We start from the raw sequence: 18,767 nt of genomic DNA, 5'->3' as shown, positions 1-18,767 counted from the left end.
AATTTATTTTGAGGGGGGGGGTTATGTTACTGGTATGCAAAAACACCTTAACTGATGGAGGCTGAATTAAACAGTGTGAAAAACAGAAAAATGCTCTGGAAACCAAGTGTCATCTTTAATCATTTTAGTGTATATTACCAGATATCTCAAGCAGAAATAATGATTTGATCTTAAATGAACCATACTTTGTCTCTTAGAGTATAATATTTATGTTTCTGACAAATTTGTACAGGGTTGCCTTTTTTATTATTACCATCCCCAAGTTACTCTACCCTTTGTATTGTTATTCTTTTCCAGACCACATGTTTTGCTATAGCTGTTTGTTCACTGTTATTAGTCTAGGACTTTTCTAGGTCAGCATATTTGAGGGATTTTTTTCTTTAGTTTTATAGTTGCTGCTAAGTCACTTCAGTCGTGTCTGACTCTGTGCAACTCCATAGACAGCAGCCCACCAGGCTCCCCCGTCCCTGGGATTCTCCAGGCAAGAACACTGGAGTGGGTTGCCATTTCCTTCTCCAATGCATGAAAGTGAAGTCGCTCAGTCATGTCCGACCCTCAGGGACCCCATGGACTGCAGCCTTCCAGGCTCCTCCATCCATGGGATTTTCCAGGCAAGAGTACTGGAGTGGGATGCCATTGCCTTCTCCAGTTTTATAGTTAGCTCATCCATAATTTTACTTCATTCTCTGTGTCTGAATTATGCCAGTTTGTTGAGGCAATTTTAATCAGCATTTATTTTGTTAATATTAGCTAACATTTATTAAGCACTTACTATTAGGTGTGCACTGTGTTAAGTACTTTACCTTTTTTTTAAACTATCATTTTTAAAGAATAAATTTGGGAAATGGGTATATAGTAGATATATATAATTTCAATAAGATATATAAATTTGGTTTGGTTTCCACTTAGAAACCAAATGGAAGTTTTGCCTAATGGTTTGGGAATGATACACATGTTCGTGCTTAGAAAAATCCTTTTCTATTTGAAACTTCACGTTTTATTTGAATATTACCCTGGATTTGATCTTTGATCTGAAGATTTACAATCACCATTCAACAATTATTTGAGTCCATACTATGTGCTAGCTATAAAAATAATACATATTTTTTTCCCTAATACAAGAGTGGAAGGGGGGACACACAAAAAGACACACCTTTTTAAGATTCTATGATGTCCACTCAAAATGTCTGCTCTGGGGACCCTTAAGAGGATTACCTACCTTGGACATAGAAGGAATCCTGCAACAACGGAGACGCAGACATAGCGAACAGACTTGTGGGCACAGTGGGGTAAGGAGAGGGAGGGACGAATTCAAAGAGTAACACTGAAACATATACATTACCACGTGTCAAACAGATAGCTAGTGGGAATTGGCTGTATGATGCAGGGAGCTCTGTGACAGCCTAGAGGGATGGGATGGGGTGGGCGGAGGGAGGGAGTTTCAAGAGCGAGGGGGCATATACCCATGACTGATTCATGTTGCTGTATGGTAGAAACTAATATATTGTAAAGCAATTATCCTCCAATTGAAAATAAACAAATAAAAATTTTTAAAAAGGAATCTTGGAGACAATTATCCCTGACCAAAATTATATAACAGCTTTATTGAGATACTACTTACTATACTATTCACCCATTGAAAGCACATAATTTAATGATTTATTTGTATTCATAGTTGTATATCCATCACCACAATCAATTTTAGTATATTTTATTAGCCAAAATGGTAACTTATCACCCTCCAATGCCCATCCCTCAAGCCCTAAGCATCCTTTAATCTACTTTCTGTCTCTATATATTTGGACAATTAATGTAGTGGAATAATACAATATCTAGCACTTTGTGAGTAGCTTCTTTCACTTAGCAGAATATTCTGAAATTCCCTCCAGATGGTTGCACGTATCAACACTTCACTCATTTTTATTGATAAACAATATTTCTTTACATGGATCTACTGCATTTTATTTACCTATTCATCAGTTGATAGACATTTGAGTTATTTCCACTTTTTTTCTATTATGAATAATGCTGTTATGAACAGTCATGTACTAGTTTTTGTGTGGACATATGTCTTCATTTTTCTTGAGTATATATCTAGGAGTGGAATTGCTGGATTATATATAACTTTCCACCTAGCCTTTTGAGACTATATTCCAAGGCAGCTGTCCACTTAAAATTCCCACCAGCAGTGTATGTGGGTTTTGATTTCTCAATATCCTCACCAACAATTATCATTATCTATCTGTTTGGTTATAGCCATCCAAGTGGGTGCCTCACTGATTTCTTTATAGGTTTATAGGGCTTAGCAAGGTTAAGAGGGAAGAAAATGCATCTAGAAGGGAGAACAGCATGAAGTGCCTAGGCAGGAGCACTGGAGAGGGAATGTGGCAGATGAAGAAGAAAGAGTCAGAGAGTAGAGAAAACACGGCTAAGGAGTTTGAAATTTATTTTGAAGGCTATAAAAGCCGGTGAAAGATTTTAACCAAGTGAGTAGCATGATCAACCCTGCATTTTTAGACTCAATCTGGGAGTGGCATAGTGATTGAAAAATAGGGACTGAAATAGAAAATAGGGAGATCACCAAAAGGGCAAGAGTAAGAAATAATGGGAAAGTGGAATATGGTAAAGGGTGACAGAGATGTAAAAAAGAAGGACATGATAGCACAGGGAACTCTGCTCAATGTTATGTGGCAGTTCCCCTCCTGGATGGGAGGGGAGCTTGAGGAAGAATGGTATGGCTGAGTCCCTTTGCTGTCCACCTGAAACTATCACAACATTGTTGGCTATATTCCAATATAAAATAAAAGTTAAAAAAGAGGGACATGATCAAGACATAATGTGTGGACAGAATTTACAGGGCTTGGTGTCTGTTTGAATGGGAAGGATGAGAAAGAGGGATATAAAATAATTCCTTGCTTTCTGTTTTTAACAACTGTGTGAACTTATTATGCAATATATTAATATTAAAAATAAGAAAGAGTAGTTAAGACACATAAAAGAAAACTATGGAATTCACCAAAATATGAAATATATAAGAAGGAAAAGTTTGAGACTGAAGATGATGAATTCAGCCACAGGTTTCAGGAAATTACCTCAACCTGATATGAAAAACCCATAAGCAACATCATACTCAATGGTGAAGATTTAAAGTCTTTCTTCCAAGACGAGGATCAAGACAGGGATATCTACTTTCACCACTTCTCATATATTTTTGCAAGCTCTAGCCAGAGCAATTAATTAGGCAAGAAAAAGAAAAGCATCTAACTTGGAAAGAAAAAAGCAGAACTGTCTCTATTTACAAAAGACAAGATCATACATGCATAAAACCCTAAAGATTTCACCAAAAAAATCTCATTAGAACTAATAAGTTTAGCAATATTGAAGGATATACAACCAACACATACAAATCAGTTGCATTTCTATACACTAACAATGAATAATAAAAAAAGGAAACTAAGAAAACAATTTCATTTACAGTAGCATCAAAAAGAATAAAATACATAGAATAACTTCAACTAAGGAGGCAAAAAAGTTGTACATTAAAAAGTAAAAGATATTGCTAAAGTAAAGAAGACAGAAATGGAAAGTCATCTATGTTCATGGATTGGAAGGCTTAATACTGTTAAGAAATTAATACTAGCTAAAGTGACCTACAGATTCAAAGCAATTCTTATCAAATTCCAATATATTTTTTGCAGAGGTAGAAAATTCCACCCTAAAATTCACATGAGATCTCAAAGGACCCTGAAATAGACAAAACCATCTTGAAAAAGAGGAACAAACTTGGAAGATTCACACTTTCTGATTTCAAACCTTATTACAAAACTACAATAATTTTAAAAATGTGGTATTAGCATAAAGACAGACATAGACCAAGGAAAAGAATAGAGAGCCCAGAAATAATCCCTCACACATATAGTCAAATGATCATTGACAAACATATCAAGACCATTTAACAGGAAAAGGACAGTCTTTTCCACTCATGGTGCTGAGAAAACTGTATATACACCTGCAAAAGAATGAAATTAGACCCTTACCTTACATAATACACAAAAATTAACTCAAAGAGAATCAAACACCTAATCATAAGAGCTTAGAAAAAAACATAGACAAAATTTCACGACATTGACTTTAGCAATGATTTATTGGCTATGACACCAAAAGTTTAGGCAATGAAAAAAAAAACCAGATAAACTCAACTTTATCAAAATTGAAAACTTTTATATATCAGAGGACACTAACAAGGGAATGAAAGAACCCACAGAGTGATATTTATGAATCATATAGTAGTTGATTAGAGATTCATATCCAAAATATATAAAGATATGTAAAGAACATCTACAATTCAACAACAAAAAGCAAACAACCCAGTTCAAAAATGAGCAAAGCAGTGGTAAAGAATCTGCCTGCCAGTGCAGGAGACCCAGGTTCAATCTCTTGTCTGGGAAGACCCCTACATGCTGTGGAACAGCTAAGCCTGTGCACCACAGATATTGCGCCAGTCCTCTAGAGCCCGGGAATCGCGCTACTGAGCCGCTGCACTGCACCTACTGAAGCCCATGGGTGGTAGAGCCTGTGCTCAGTGAGAAGAGAAGCCGCTGCAACGAAAAAGAAGACTGTGCACTGCTACTAAAGAGTAGCCCCCGCTCACTGCAACTAGAGAAAAGCCTGTGCAGCAACAAAGACCCAAGACCCAGCACAGCCCCAAAATTAATAAGATTATCTAAAAATTGAACAAAGGACTTGAATGAACATTTCTCCACAGACAACATACAAATAACTGAAAAGCACATGAAAAGATGCTCAAGACCATTAGCCATTAGGAAAACACAAATCAAGACCATGAGAGACCATTTTACACCCACTAGGATGGCTATTATAAAATGAAAACAAACAAACAAAACACTAGAAAACATGTTGGTAATGACGTGGGGAAATTGAAACCCTTGTGTATTCATTACGGGTGGGAATGTAAAAAAGTGCAGCCACTATGGGAAACTGTGGCATTTCCAAACTGTTAAATAGAATTACCATATGATCCAGCAATTCCACTTATGGGTATATGCCCCAAATAATCAAAAGCAGGGATTTAAACAAGTATCTGTGCACCAATGTTCATAGCTTCCCTGGTGGCTCAGGGATTCTTCTGGCAAAGAATCCAATCCACCTGCAATGCGGGACACACCTGGGTTCGATCCCTGGGTTGAGAAGATCTCCTGGAGGAGGGCATGGCAACCCACTTTGTCTGGAGAATCACCATGGGCAGACGAGCCTGGTGGGCTGCAGTCCATGGAGTCGCAAAGAGTCAGACAATACTAAGCGACTAAGCGCACACACAGCATAGCAGTGGTCATGTCAGCAGCATCCACACGACCCAAGAGATGAAAACAACCCAAGTGTCTACTAACAAGTGAACAGAGAAGCAAAATGTGGCATAATCCAATGGAAGTCTTAGAAAGGACACATGCTGTAACATGGATGAAACTTGAAAACAACCTAAGTGAAATAAACCAGAGACAAAAAGAAAAATATTGTATGATTCCACTTATATGAGGTACCTAGAACAGGCAAATTCATAGAGACAGAAAATAGAATAGAGGTTACCAGGGACAGGAGAAGAGGGGAATGAGGAATTGTTGCTTAATTGGTATAGAGTTTCAGTTTGTAATGATGAAAAAGTTCTGGAACTGGTGGTGATAGTTGCACAACACTGTGCATGTATTTAATGCCACTGAATTGTGTACGTAAAAACAGTTAAAATGGCACATTTTATGTTATATTTTATCACAATAAAAATGCACTGGATACTTAGGGAGAAGAATAGACATATAACATATAAACTTAAAACATGTGTCTATAAAATATTCATACTGCAAAATATACACCAATGAATTATTAATATTAGTAAGAGATAATAATTCAAACTCTATAGTTGATCAAACAATAGAATGCAATTTCCATTAACATCCTAACTATCTTTTTGTGGAACTTGGCAAATTGATTCTAAAATTTGCATGGAAACGCCAAGGATCAAAAATAGATAAGACACTCTTGCAGAAAGACAAACTAAAATAATTTGATCTACTGGATGTTAAGACTTATACAATTATCATAATTAAGATAGTGAGGTAATTAAGGCATTATAGCTAAGATGGGATTAAATAAAAAACAACAGTTAGGCTAATAGAATATAATAGAGAGCCCAGAAACAGACCCAAGTATACACAGCTGATTTATATTAAAAACGGCTTTGAAGAGCAGTGAAGAAAGTATGGTCTTTTTAATAACTAATATGGGGACAACTGGATAGCCATACAGAAATAAACAAAACTTAGTCACTACCTAACATCATGTACAACATAAATTCCATATTCATACCTGTTTCAAAAAATAATGAAGGTTTGGGAGATAATATATGAGAGACAGTTCCCATATATTACATTGTCATCTTTAATAGGAGATTAAAAAAAAAAAAAAAAGGAAAGTACTGATGTTAAGACTATTGCCCACTTCACACCAGTCAGAATGTCTACGATCCAAAAATCTGCAAGCAATAAATGCTGGAGAGGGTGTGGAGAGAAGGGAACCCTCCTACACTGTTGGTGGGAATGCAAACTAGTACAGCCACTATGGAGAACAGTGTGGAGATTCCTTAAAAAATTGCAAATAGAACTGCCTTATGACCCAGCAATTCCACTGCTGGGCATACACACTGAGGAAACCAGAATTGAAAGAGACACATGTACCCCAATGTTCATTGCAGCACTGTTTATAATAGCCAGGACATGGAAACAACCTAGATGTCCATCAGCAGATGAATGGATAAGAAAGCTGTGGTACATATACACAATGGAGTATTACTCAGCCGTTAAAAAGAATACATTTGAATCAGTTCTGATGAGATGGATGAAACTGGAGCCGATTATACAGAGTGAAGTAAGCCAGAAAGAAAAACACCAATACAGTATACTAACACATATATATGGAATTTAGAAAGATGGCAATGATGACCCTGTATGCAGGATAGCAAAAAAGACACAGATGTGTATAGTGGACTTTTGGACTCAGTGGGAGAGGGAGAGGGTGAGATGATTTGGGAGAATGGCATTGAAACATGTATAATATCATGTAAGAATCGAATTGCCAGTCTATGTCTGATGCAGGATATGGCACGCTTGGGGCTGGTACGCGGGGATGACCCAGAGAGATGTTGTGGGGAAGGGGGTGGGAGGGGGGTTCATGTTTGGGAACGCATGTACACCCGTGGTGGATTCATGTCAATGTATGGCAAAACCAATACAGAATTGTAAAGTAAAATAAAAAATAAATTAAAAATAAAAAAAATAAAAAAACAAAAAAATAAAATAAAAAAAAAATTAAACAAAACAAAACAAAACAAAAAGACTATTGCCTCCAAGTGTTCACCAACCCTAAAGTATTCACAATCTTTTCTCAATTGTAGCCAGTTCCTCACAATGAAAGACCCATCTTAAACTGGCTGAGTCATCCCAAATTCCTAAAAGTATCCTACCCTAACATCACCTTTCTGAATCATTACCAAGATTGTGTCAAGCTGAGGTTATTCCTTGTCACAGGTTTAATAAACAACTCAGCTTTGTCTGATCAGCAGTTTTCTTTCGCGATCTCTGTCAGGGAGTCAGAGACAGTCTTTTATCTTTTTGAGATGTAAACTGAAATATTTACAGATGAAATTATATAACTTCAGAGAAAAATTTAAAAATAGAGAAAGTAAATAGGGATAGATAAGCTTGGTCACCAATTGTTGAAGCTGGGTAATGGTACATGTGAGTTCATTATACTATTATGTCTAGTTTTTTATGTTTCAGATTTTCCATATTAATAAAAATAGTTATATTTGTTCTTCTAGTCCTTAAGAGGGTGACAGTAAATATAACTTATCTGACCATGACTACTAGGCTCACATCCAGAAAGCATCTAGCCAAATGTAGCCTAAGTCAGGATGGATTTTGCAGCTCTGCCCTTCATGCAAGGCAGGAAGAGCGGAGTGGTTGTAGATTTGAAAGAAATAACTCTTTTCAATGCTGTCCTACAACACCTGTGATGTAGACTAAGAGTAAATATACTTAAATTTGACATTTAAATCTTGGTTTAAAAAAGTGGGGGTAGAGAATATTTGTTGGGCTTTATTTATTCCGAGAGTAAAACTGTGCTACAGTCAGCTAAATTCTTAGTTGTGCTTATAATGGGCTCCCTCCTACATTCTACACTGGAAAAATGAAACTTATTCTTTCTTAGAATTATGGACTCTGAAACCGGCAGTTACTAGGATTCCACACACACACAGAGTGATGATCAGTTTGAGGCTTTGAATAACTACTCGTGTAAGTTGACTTTTCTGTGCATTTGTATGGAGGAGGAACCAGCTCAGGTTGATGTCCTGGGAACCAGTGAGGCTCTCGCTTAAACCCTGAGGGAATAGAAAAGAAGAGTCTTAGTAAGTAATCTCTTCGTTATTTCTGAGCAAATATACAGTGAAACCTGTCAGAGCTGAGAAAAGAGAGAAATCATTCAATCATTTAAGTTTTCTTTGTGTTCCTCCTGAGGCTATAAGAATTAAAAAGAATAGGTCACCTACTATGGGTTGAAAGTGGCCTTCTGTTGTTGTAGCTTGTATCATATGTTGTTTGAAAGTAATGTCCAAACTGGAAAGAAAAGTAGTAGTTTCAAAATACAGGAGTCTATAGCCAAAGCTGAGAAATAAAGGACACAATGGCATAAATAAATTCTAGTAGGCTCTGTAATATTTTAGCTTGGCTAGAGATCTATACATGTCATTAACCTATATCCTACCAATCTTTATATCTTGTGTATGTTTGTTTAGGAGATTTCAGGGCAAGATGAAGATAAATGACAAATCTAGCTGGCAGGGACCAGAGGAGAAACTAACCTGAATTAGAAGACATTAAATAAATATTTCTGTAGACTAATGAAGTCCAAACAAAAGCAAGAGAAAAAGCATGATACTCACCCTTTCATTACCTTGTGGTTGTTTAGTAGCTAAGTTGGGTCCAACTCTTTGTAATCTGATGGACTATAGCCCGCCAGGCTCCCCGTCCATGGGATTTCCTGGGCAAGAATACTGGAGTGGGTTGCCATTTCCTTCTCCAGGGTATCTTCCCGACCCAGGGACTGAACCCGCATCTCCTGCCTGGTAGGCGGATTCTTTACCACCGAGCCACCTAGGAAGCCTCACAATAACATAATATTCAGCTTGACAGTAAAGTGGGATAAGTGTTCCTCCTGAGGACTGTTGCCCTCTTCCAACCACTCACTGAACAGAAGCCTGAAAGATCTCAGCATTGGAAGTTATCAGATTCCTGTTTCTAAAATGGCCGTTGGTATTTCTTTTGCTAACAGAAGAAAACAAAGAAGAGAAAGTTCAATTACCTGGGAAGGCAAGGGTTTGGGCTGCACGATACTCTTCAGGTCATATCTTTCCTGGTTCCAGTTGCCCATCAGGGTACGGTTTGAATAGGCATCTTCATTAGTGTCGCATCTCCATCCATACTGGAAAAACTTGGACATATTATTCCAGTCCGTCCACACCTCAGCATGGCCATCTGCATTAATGAGGCTGCCATAGTGCGGGTTTGTAAGGAAACAGGCGAGGACCTGTCTCTGGGAAAATGTGGCAATAGAAAAGTTTGTTGCACAAACCAGAGAGCGGAAAACACATCCCTTCCTTGTCCTTGGCCAAGCATAAGTACACCTTCTAAAGATCTAGTCTTTCCTCTCAGTTTAAGAATTGTCATCCTGTTTCCTTCCAAGTTCATAAATCCTTTGACCTACCCTCTCAATCAGCAGTAGTAGATGACTAAATAGATTAAATGCACCCCCTCCCTCAGAGGGCAAGAGAACTCCAGTACCCTAATACTACTGGAGAACTAGAAAATATTCTGGTGATTTTGGGGTGTAAGAATTTTAAGGACTAAGTACTGCTATCTTCAAAGAGAAGAGAGAGAAGTGAGAGCTGGATAACTAGATAATACGACAGATCAATGATCAACAAAGGCTGGTTTCCTTCCTTTGGGCCCAGCTCAAATCCCATATCTTAGGATACAGCGTTCCCTTTTCATGATGCCTTACCTCAAGTTAACTTCTCTCAATTGTCTCACACAGAACTTTATCTTCACGCTTTTATATATCCATAACTTTATACCATGTTAGAGTTCTTCAAGGAAGTGTGGAATCTTTTACACTGAAATACGCATCCCTTGAGGGCAAGACCTGTTGCTTTTTCATTACTGCACCCTCTCCCTCTGTATACCCTCGCAATCAATAGTAATTTGCCCATACCAGATGACCAATGTCTGAATTTCAATTTTTTTGTTAAGGAATCAAAAGCCTAACCATTTCTAACTTTGGTTAAAAGTTCAGTCTGGTCCCTTGGCTTAGGAGCAAGACAATACCTTCTCTGGAGATGAATACTTTGAAGTTGAGGAGCTTGTGTTTGAAGATTTTATAGCAGAGTAACAGCAAACCTTACTCTGACAGTCCATATTCTTTAAAACAAGAGATGACACTAAACCTGGCCTTCCCAGTTCTCCAGGCAAAGGAAGAATTTAGATCGCCCAGATCACCAGGTGGCCATGATTTGGTAGTCATCACCCACCCACCTTTCCACAGCTAGAGACAAAGCCAACACTAAGTTTAAAGGTAACTGCCCGCACATCATGGGCCTTTGTGAAGACAGATGCATGTACTTATGTCAACAAACAGCATGACGACTAACAGCAGTTGGTCCCACAAAGTCCTCAGGCCAAGTACTCAGATGACACTGTCCCTGGGGCTGTTAAGGATAGACATCCCCACCCACTTAGTTGTCCAAACCTGAAAACTGGGGCTTATGTTTGACTCTTGGTCTCTCTTTGAATTCCCTTACATCTGTTCAGTCACTGCTGCTGCTGCTGCTAAGTCGCTTCAATCGTGTCCGACTCTGTGCAACCTCATAGACGGCAGCCCACCAGGCTCCCGCATCCCTGGGATTCTCCAGGCAAGAACTGCTAGGTCTTGTTGATTTTTGAATCAGTGCACTACCTACCCTCCATCTCCAGTACCAAGTTTCAATTCAGATCACTATCAGCCCTAGTCTCCATTACTGCAGTAACCTTCTATCTGGACTCCTTGCCACCAACCTGTTCTATTCTGTCCCCATAGGAAAGCAGAATTTTTGAAAATGAAAATCTAATTGTGTCATCTTCCTACTTAAAAATCTTTCGGTGGCTGGCCACTGTTTTCAGAGTAAAGTTCAGGCTGTAAAAAAAATGCCTATATGAACTGGTCCCTGCTTTTCAGCCTCATCTGTTATCCACTCTCCCTCAAACTACATTTCAGTCAAACTCAGCTACTGTGTTTTCCCATCATGCTTTTGCATTTGTTACTTCTGCCTTTTCAGTCCTCCTGACTCAGGTAAGGTGAGGTCCCCCCCACTCCCCTTAGCTTTCAACTCAGGTGCACTTCATCCACAGAACCTTTCCACTTCGTCCCCAAACTTGGTCCCCTTCAGTGTGCTCCTCAGCGACCTGAATTACCCCATTCATAGTACTGCTGCTGCTGCTGCTGCTGCTAAGTCGCTTCAGTCGTGTCCGTCTCTGTGCGACCCCATAGACGGCAGCCCCCTAGGCTCCCCTGTCCCTGGGATTCTCCAGGCAAGAATACTGGAGTGGGTTGCCATTTCCTCCTCCAATGCATGAAAGTGAAAAGTGAAAGTGAAGTGCATCTCACTAAATCAGAACTGTCTCTTTTGCAGTGCATCCTCCACATTACAAGCTCAGAGAAGTCATAGGCCACCTCCTGTTCTTCCATATATCGAACCGCCTTCATGGGCCTGGGGCATAACACTCAACACTTCTTGAATGCATAAAAGGTAGGGGAAAGAAGCACCTGGAAAAACTCCGAATAACAATGATAATCGGTTGCAGTCATTTCAGATGAGATGAAGGCTGTTACAAAATCCTCTGAGTCAGGATGCAGAACACAGCACCATCTCTCCTTGGCCTCAGCCCGGCCCTGCTTCGTTCACTCAGAACTCACCACCCCGCCCCCGCCCCCCGCCCCCAACCCCTCGAAGCTAGTGACTCCTCAAAGCCTCAGGCTTTGAAGTCGCTCAGGGCCGCCCTTGGGTTCAAAAGCATTTAACACTTCCGATGGGGTGAGGGAGTGAGGGGATTGGGTGGCCGGTGTCTCGCTCTTGCTCTCATGGCTGTTTTCCTACTCGGGACGTCGCCGCCCCAGTTTGTCAAGACAACCAGACGCTGTGACGCGTCATCAACCAGCTACGCGTGAAGAGGTGGGGCCACAAGAGAATCGCGAAGGAAGTGACGTAAAAAAAAAGAGCGCCTCGAAGAACTTGAGACGGGAGCACGTGGGGGCCATGGCCCCGCGGCGCCTCCTGTTGGTTGGGGAGGGGAATTTCTCTTTTGCCGTCGCTCTGAGTGAGACCCTGGATCCAAACACGAGTCTAACCGCCACCTGTCCCCAGCGCTCAGCGGACCTGGCCCGGGATCTGGTGGCCCGAGAGAACATAGAGCGCCTGCGCGAGCGAGGTAGCGAAGCCCAGCCCTCCACGAAGCCCCGCCCAGCTGTGGCGCCCCTCGAAGTGGAAAGGGTGGAAATAGTGGGGATTCAGGGAACTTGGCCGTTGCTCTTGGTCTTCCCCGGGGCTTCCCAGGTGGCTCTAGTGGTAAAACACCCGCCTGCCAATGCAAGAGTCGTAAGAGATGCGGGTTCTTAAGAGATCCCTGGGTGGGGAAGATCCCCTGGAGAAGGGCATGGCACCCCACTCCAGTATCCTTGCCTGCAGAATCACATGGACAGAGGACCCTAGCCGGCTACAGTCCATAGGGTCTCAAAGAGTCTGACTGGACCAAAGCGACTTAGCACACACGCAGTTCATCTTCCCATGGACACTGACAGACAGCCTGCTGTGTGCCTGGACTTGGGCTGTTTTGCACCTCGTGTTGGGGAGGGTTCTTCTCTCGTTCCATGGCTTTATCACATCCCCCTGTCTATATTTCATGCCAGGTAATGAGGTACGCTTCGGTGTGGACTGCACCCACCTGGCAGATGCCTTTGAACCACAAGACAGAGAATTTGATCGAATTTATTTTAACTTTCCGCACTGTGGGCGCAAAGCTGGAGTAGCTAAGAACAGGGAACTGCTTGCCAAGTTTTTCCGGAGGTGAGGAGAGCTGAGCACTCACGAGTGAAATGTTTAAGATCTACATTGCCACTCAGACATGTTAGTTTGGGAAATAGGACATACAAGAGAACGTGTTGCTCCAAAGGAACCCAGTCTAGTTGGAGAGGCAGACATTTAACCCTAAATGCTAAGTACAAGTGCAAACATAGGGCCAGAAGTACAAGGGCCAGAAAAGGGAGGATCACCTATTTTTGATAATGCAAAATGATAGTAGCCAGTATAAACTAATTTAGGAGACAAACTATCTGCATTCAAATCCCCACCCACCACTTAATAGCTTTGTGGTTTTTGTGATTGTTTACTTGATCCTTATTTGCTTTTGCTTCCTCATCCATAAACTGAAGATATTAACATAACTACCACATAAAATTATTGTGAACTTAAAAGTGCTTTATACTATTATACCAAAACATGAAACATAGTTATCATGAAACTTTGCACAGAGGCAGTATTTTAAGTTAGTATTTGAAGTACAAGTAAAATTTTAACAAGCAGGAGGGGAGTGAAAAGAACAGCTTTCTAAATGGGAAAGAACAGCCTGATCACTGAATCACATATAGTAATTTTATAGACATTGACTTTTCAATGAAATATAGGTGAACAATAGAAATGTGAAGCTGGATAACTTTCTGGTCAGCCACTAATATTAGTTATGAGTTGAGCATTGAATTTAAATTCTTACTTACTTCCAGCTCCTTTTTTTGCATGTTTGAAGTCTTAATAGATCTTTACAAATAGATATGATTGGATTTTAATTATCTCACAGACAAACCATGTATATACAGCTAACTCCTACTTGTTTCTGGTAAATGATTGGTGTTTCCTTATCCCCATTAGCTGTGCAGATGTGCTTGCCGAGGACGGAGAAGTCCACGTGGCATTGTGTAGAGGACAAGGTGGGACTCCTGCTGATAAGCCAATGAGAGAATGGCACAACAGTTGGCAAGTGGTTGCTATGGCTGCTCTGGGGGGATTCATTTTAAGTGATGTGCATCCTTTCAACTGTGAGGCTGTACCAGGGTACAGGTGCACTGGCTATAGGTAGGTAATGACAGATCTCAGCTTTTTCCATCTCTCTCACTAATGATAAAAAATCCCATTGACACTTTTTCTTGCTAGTTTCTTGATTCAGCCTTTAGGAATAATTGCTTTCTTTAATAGTGACAGACTTAAAAACTGCTATTTTGCCAGGAGTCAAGATAAGTCCTTTCATACAGAAGGTGCCTTGAACCATATCTTCACCCGGAGCTTACCCTTTGAAAGTTTGCAACCAAGAATCTCCAGGATCAAACTGGGTGACCAGTGGTTTTCTTTTCTGGAACCAGAAGTACTTGTAGGAAAACTGAACAGGTAACCTGATTTTACCAGAAACTTCTGTCTCTAGTTGTATCCCGATTGACTTAATAATCAGGCAGTCATACATTGAATGGATGCTACATTAATTGTTAATGATGTTGTGCTGTGAATACATAAGTGTGGCCCACACAGTCTCTTTATAATTAAAAATTTTCATATTATCTGCAAATATGATATCGCTTATATGTGAAATCTTAAAAAAAGGGGGTACAAAACAGAAATAGTTACAGATGTAGAAGACAAACTTATGGTTACAAAGGGTCGAGGGGTATAAACTTGGAAATTGGGACTGACTTACACATATTTCTATATATAAAATAGATAACTAATAAGGACCTATTATATAGCGCAAGGAACTCTACTCAGTACTCTGTAATGGCCTATATAGAAAAAGAATCTAAAAAAAGAGTGGATATATGGGACTTCCCAGGTGGTGTTAGTGGTAAAGAAACCATCTGCTAATACAGGAGATACAAGAATCATGATTTCGATCCCTGGGTTGGAAAGATCCTCTGGAGTAGGAAATGGCAACTCATTCCAGTATTCTTGCCTGGAAAATCCCATGGATAGAGAAGCCTGGTGGGCTACAGTCCATGGGGCCTCAAAGAGTCAAGACACAGCTGAGCACAGCACAGCCTATGTAGATGTATAACTGATTTGTACATGTGAAACTAAAAGCAATATTTTAAATCAATTGTAAATGGCACCCCACTCCAGTACTCTTGCCTGGAAAATCACATGGATGGAGGAGCCTGGTAGGCTGCAGTCCATGGGGTCGCTAAGAGTCGGATACGACTGAGCGACTTCACTTTGACTTTTCCCTTCCATGCATTGGAGAAGGAAATGGCAACCCACTCCAGTGTTCTTGCCTGGAGAGTCCCAGGGACAGGGGAGCCTGGTGGGCTGCCGTCTATGGGGTTGCACAGAGTCGGACACGACTGAAGTGACTTAGCAGTAGCAGTATACTCCAGTAAATTAAAAAAAAAATTTATCATATTTTCAGGTATATTATAGGCTGTCAGAATTCTGAAACACATGCTATCTCTCTTTATAGTAGATGATTTCTTTGTTTCCTTTCTGGATCAACTTAAGGATAATCCTTTTTATTCAGCTATTCTTTTTAATTCTAGCTACATTATCATTATTTATAATTTTAAGTTTTAAAAGTTATTTTTGTGTGTGTTTAAACAGGGGCTTCCTAGAAGCACCTTCATGTCATCCTATCAAGACCATAAATGAGAAACTCATTGCTGAATTGGGGAAAGCTTTCCCTCTAAAAAGGCTGAAGTGTTCTTCCCCTTTGCTGCCACAAGGAGACGCCAGTGTTCTCACATCCCACAACCCTGACATCCTATCAACTGCCTTTTGGGTTAGTCTCCATGAAGATAACTCAGATTTTGAGTCCCCGACTAGTGGGACAACACAAGACATGGAGGACTTTCTGGTGTCATTTTCGGAACTCAGCCTTCCCAAGAGCCCTAGAAGAGACAGTAAGGAAGAAGCTCATGAAGGAACGCATGGCCAGGCCAAGGCCTGCCTTAGACCTTCTCTTCTGGTTCACAGCCAGGCTGTAATCCAAGCACCGGACTTTCTCCCTGGTTCTCTGCACATCCTCAGTGGACCTGTCTTTCAGATGTGCTGCATCTCCCCTTTCACAATGCCAGCATTTCACGAGACTTTGTATATCCTTGGATTTGATAAAAATCTGAAGGATAGCTGTCTTCAGTCACTACTGGGTCATCTGAAGGACATTCTAGAAAACCTTCTGACCCAGACATGGCTGGAGGGCTCTGAGCCGAGCAGTTCAGTGGAATTTGTCTTTCAACCAACTGGGGAAAGATACATGATTACTGTGAAGTCTCAAAATTTTGGCCCAGATGGTGTGAAGGACCTGATTATTGGGTCTGTTACCACATCTGCTACAAGCGTGATACACAAAGACCAGTGTTTTGTGTGTGTGTCTATGAACTTGGACCTCTTAGCCATGCTTGTCTGGGGTATCTCTGATTGGAGGATGCTGTGGACCTCTGATAGTCGTTTCCTGAAGAATTTTGCCCCTGGAAAAATAGAACCCTTTAAAAGCTATTCCCTATATCCTCCATACTATGTGCATGATATTAGTTTTTGGTTAGATGAAAAGAAAAGATTTGATGAGGTCGAGTTTCACACTCTGGCCCGAGCAGTGTCCCAGGACACCGTTATATCCATACAATTCCTTAGTCGTTTTCAGCATCCAAAGACTGAACAGGTCAGCCTCTGCTATAGACTGACCTATCAGACCTGTGACAAGGCTCTGACCCAGCGACAGGTAGCATCAATGCAGTCCCAGCTTAGGAAAGAGATTCAGCAACGACTCCATGTGACACCTCGGTAGTTTAGTAAACTCATCTCTCCATAGTGATCCTTGTGAGTGTGGGTGGAAAAAGACCAATTTGTAAACTGTAGTTCTTTCTGGGCTTTTTGTTTGTCTTGTAGAAATCTTCTACTTTGTAAAAGATTGGTTAACTGAGGGGCTTCCCTGGTGGTCCAGTGGTTAAGAATCCACCTCACAGTGCAGGGGACAAGGGCTTGATCCCCGGTCAGAGAACTAAGATCCCACATGACTCAGAGCAGCGAAGCCCTCACGCTGCAGCTACTGAGCTTTCACTCCAGAGCCTGTGTGCCACAACTAGAGAGTCTGAGCACTACCAGGAAAGATCCCACGTGACACAGTGAAGATCCTGAGTGCTGCAACTAAGACCTGATGCAAGCCAAGTGAAGTTTTAAAAATTTAAAGATCGGTTGTTTGGCTCAAAAAATACCTGTGGCTCAGTCACTGAGACTATAATGTGATTGATGACCTTCGGAGGTGTGCAATATTTTGATCATGAGTAATGACAGGGGAACAAACAAAACAGCATCTTAAACGCTAGATGCTATCATTCTGAAGAGGCAGTAAAACTTGAGTGTCTCCTTAAATATATTTATAAATAAATTTTATGCAATATCAATTCCTCTTCCTTTACTATATCATCTCTAAATCAATTGAGAGTGGTTTTTAAAGTTAGACCGTTTATTAGCTTGGTTAAGTTGCAAGTGCTTCATATTATTTTTGGTATCATCATATGTTTATTGTCTGGTTGACTGCTGTTCAAGTCATGGAACTGAATAGGCATCAGATTTAGAGTTCACATTTGGGTCTGTCTGACTCGAAAGCCCATGTTCTTTCTGCCACTTTCTGTTACTTTACTTTTCTTTCCTTGGATTTCAACAATAATCTCTCAACTGTGATTAACTCTAAACTTTGCTCCCCTCGATTTTGGGGCTTTCTGTTGTTTCTCTAAACAACATTGGGAGATTGGCCCAGCCCAGGACTCTGCAGAATGGGGTGCCCTAATGTGAATTAATGTATGTTCTTATTAATACCTAGGCTCTGCTGATTAGAATTATAGTGTAAACTCTGTGAAGGAAATAACTGTCTTACTTATTCTTTTTTTAAGTTTCTGTTTTTTAATTTTTGTAACTGAAGTATAATTGATTTCAAATGTCATCTATTCTTGTATTTGGACAATAGCTTGTGGAAAGGCAAGAACTGAAAGAAACAAATTAGTTTATTATAATGCAAACAAGATGGTGACCTGGATCTGTGCGGTAAAAAGCGGTTGGACTGGGAAATAATTCAAAGGACTTACTGATAAATATATGTGCACACACAAATATTTTGGAGTTAGAGAAATAAAGGAACCAAACAGAATCCCTTAGTTTTTTGATCCAAGCAACTAGGAGAATAGAAGTATCTTTAATTGGAGTGGGAAAACTGGCATGGGAGTAAGTTTAGGTAGTGAGTCAAGGGATCTCTTAAGGACACATGTATTGCTTGGCTCACCACATAGACTTTAAGCTAATTGAGGGCAGAGGTGGCTCAGTGGTAAAGAATCCATCTGCCAATGCGGGAGATGACAGAGACTTGGGCTTGATCCCTGGGTTGGGAAGATACCCTGGAGAAGTAAGTGGCAACCCACTCCAGTATTCTTGCCTGGGAAATCCCAAGGACAGAGGAGCCTGGTGGACTACAGTTCATGGGGTCACAAAGAGTCGGATATAACTTATTGACTGAGCATGCAAAGAAAGGCGATGTGACTTAACAGTTTTCTTCCAACCCCAATAGTGCTTAGTATGCATGAAACCA

At 40.5% G+C, this 18,767-nt stretch overlaps 2 protein-coding genes across 2 annotated transcripts; one reads left to right on the top strand and one right to left on the bottom strand.

Annotated features, from left to right (window-relative positions):
• Positions 1-7,405: 7,405 nt before the first annotated feature.
• On the bottom strand, positions 7,406-12,268 carry CUNH11orf1 (chromosome unknown C11orf1 homolog). The gene is made up of 4 exons (XM_040257975.1): positions 11,926-12,268; positions 9,430-9,660; positions 8,618-8,684; positions 7,406-8,449 (listed from the first exon to the last, which is right to left on the bottom strand). The coding sequence occupies exons 1-4, from the start codon at positions 11,965-11,967 to the stop codon at positions 8,280-8,282; spliced, it is 510 nt and encodes a 169-aa protein (XP_040113909.1). The 5' UTR covers positions 11,968-12,268; the 3' UTR covers positions 7,406-8,279.
• A 72-nt stretch (positions 12,269-12,340) lies between these two features.
• Positions 12,341-18,070, top strand: FDXACB1 (ferredoxin-fold anticodon binding domain containing 1). Its single transcript, XM_040257951.1, has 5 exons — positions 12,341-12,587; positions 13,066-13,222; positions 14,081-14,284; positions 14,435-14,593; positions 15,791-18,070. Exons 1-5 carry the CDS (start codon positions 12,416-12,418, stop codon positions 16,971-16,973), a joined length of 1,875 nt encoding a protein of 624 aa, XP_040113885.1. The 5' UTR covers positions 12,341-12,415; the 3' UTR covers positions 16,974-18,070.
• The last annotated feature ends 697 nt before the right edge of the window (positions 18,071-18,767 follow it).

This window comes from Oryx dammah, unplaced genomic scaffold, assembly GCF_014754425.2.
Source record: "Oryx dammah isolate SB20612 unplaced genomic scaffold, SCBI_Odam_1.1 HiC_scaffold_17, whole genome shotgun sequence".
NCBI lineage: Eukaryota > Metazoa > Chordata > Mammalia > Artiodactyla > Bovidae > Oryx > Oryx dammah.
This window is presented reverse-complemented; position numbering and strand designations above follow the sequence as displayed.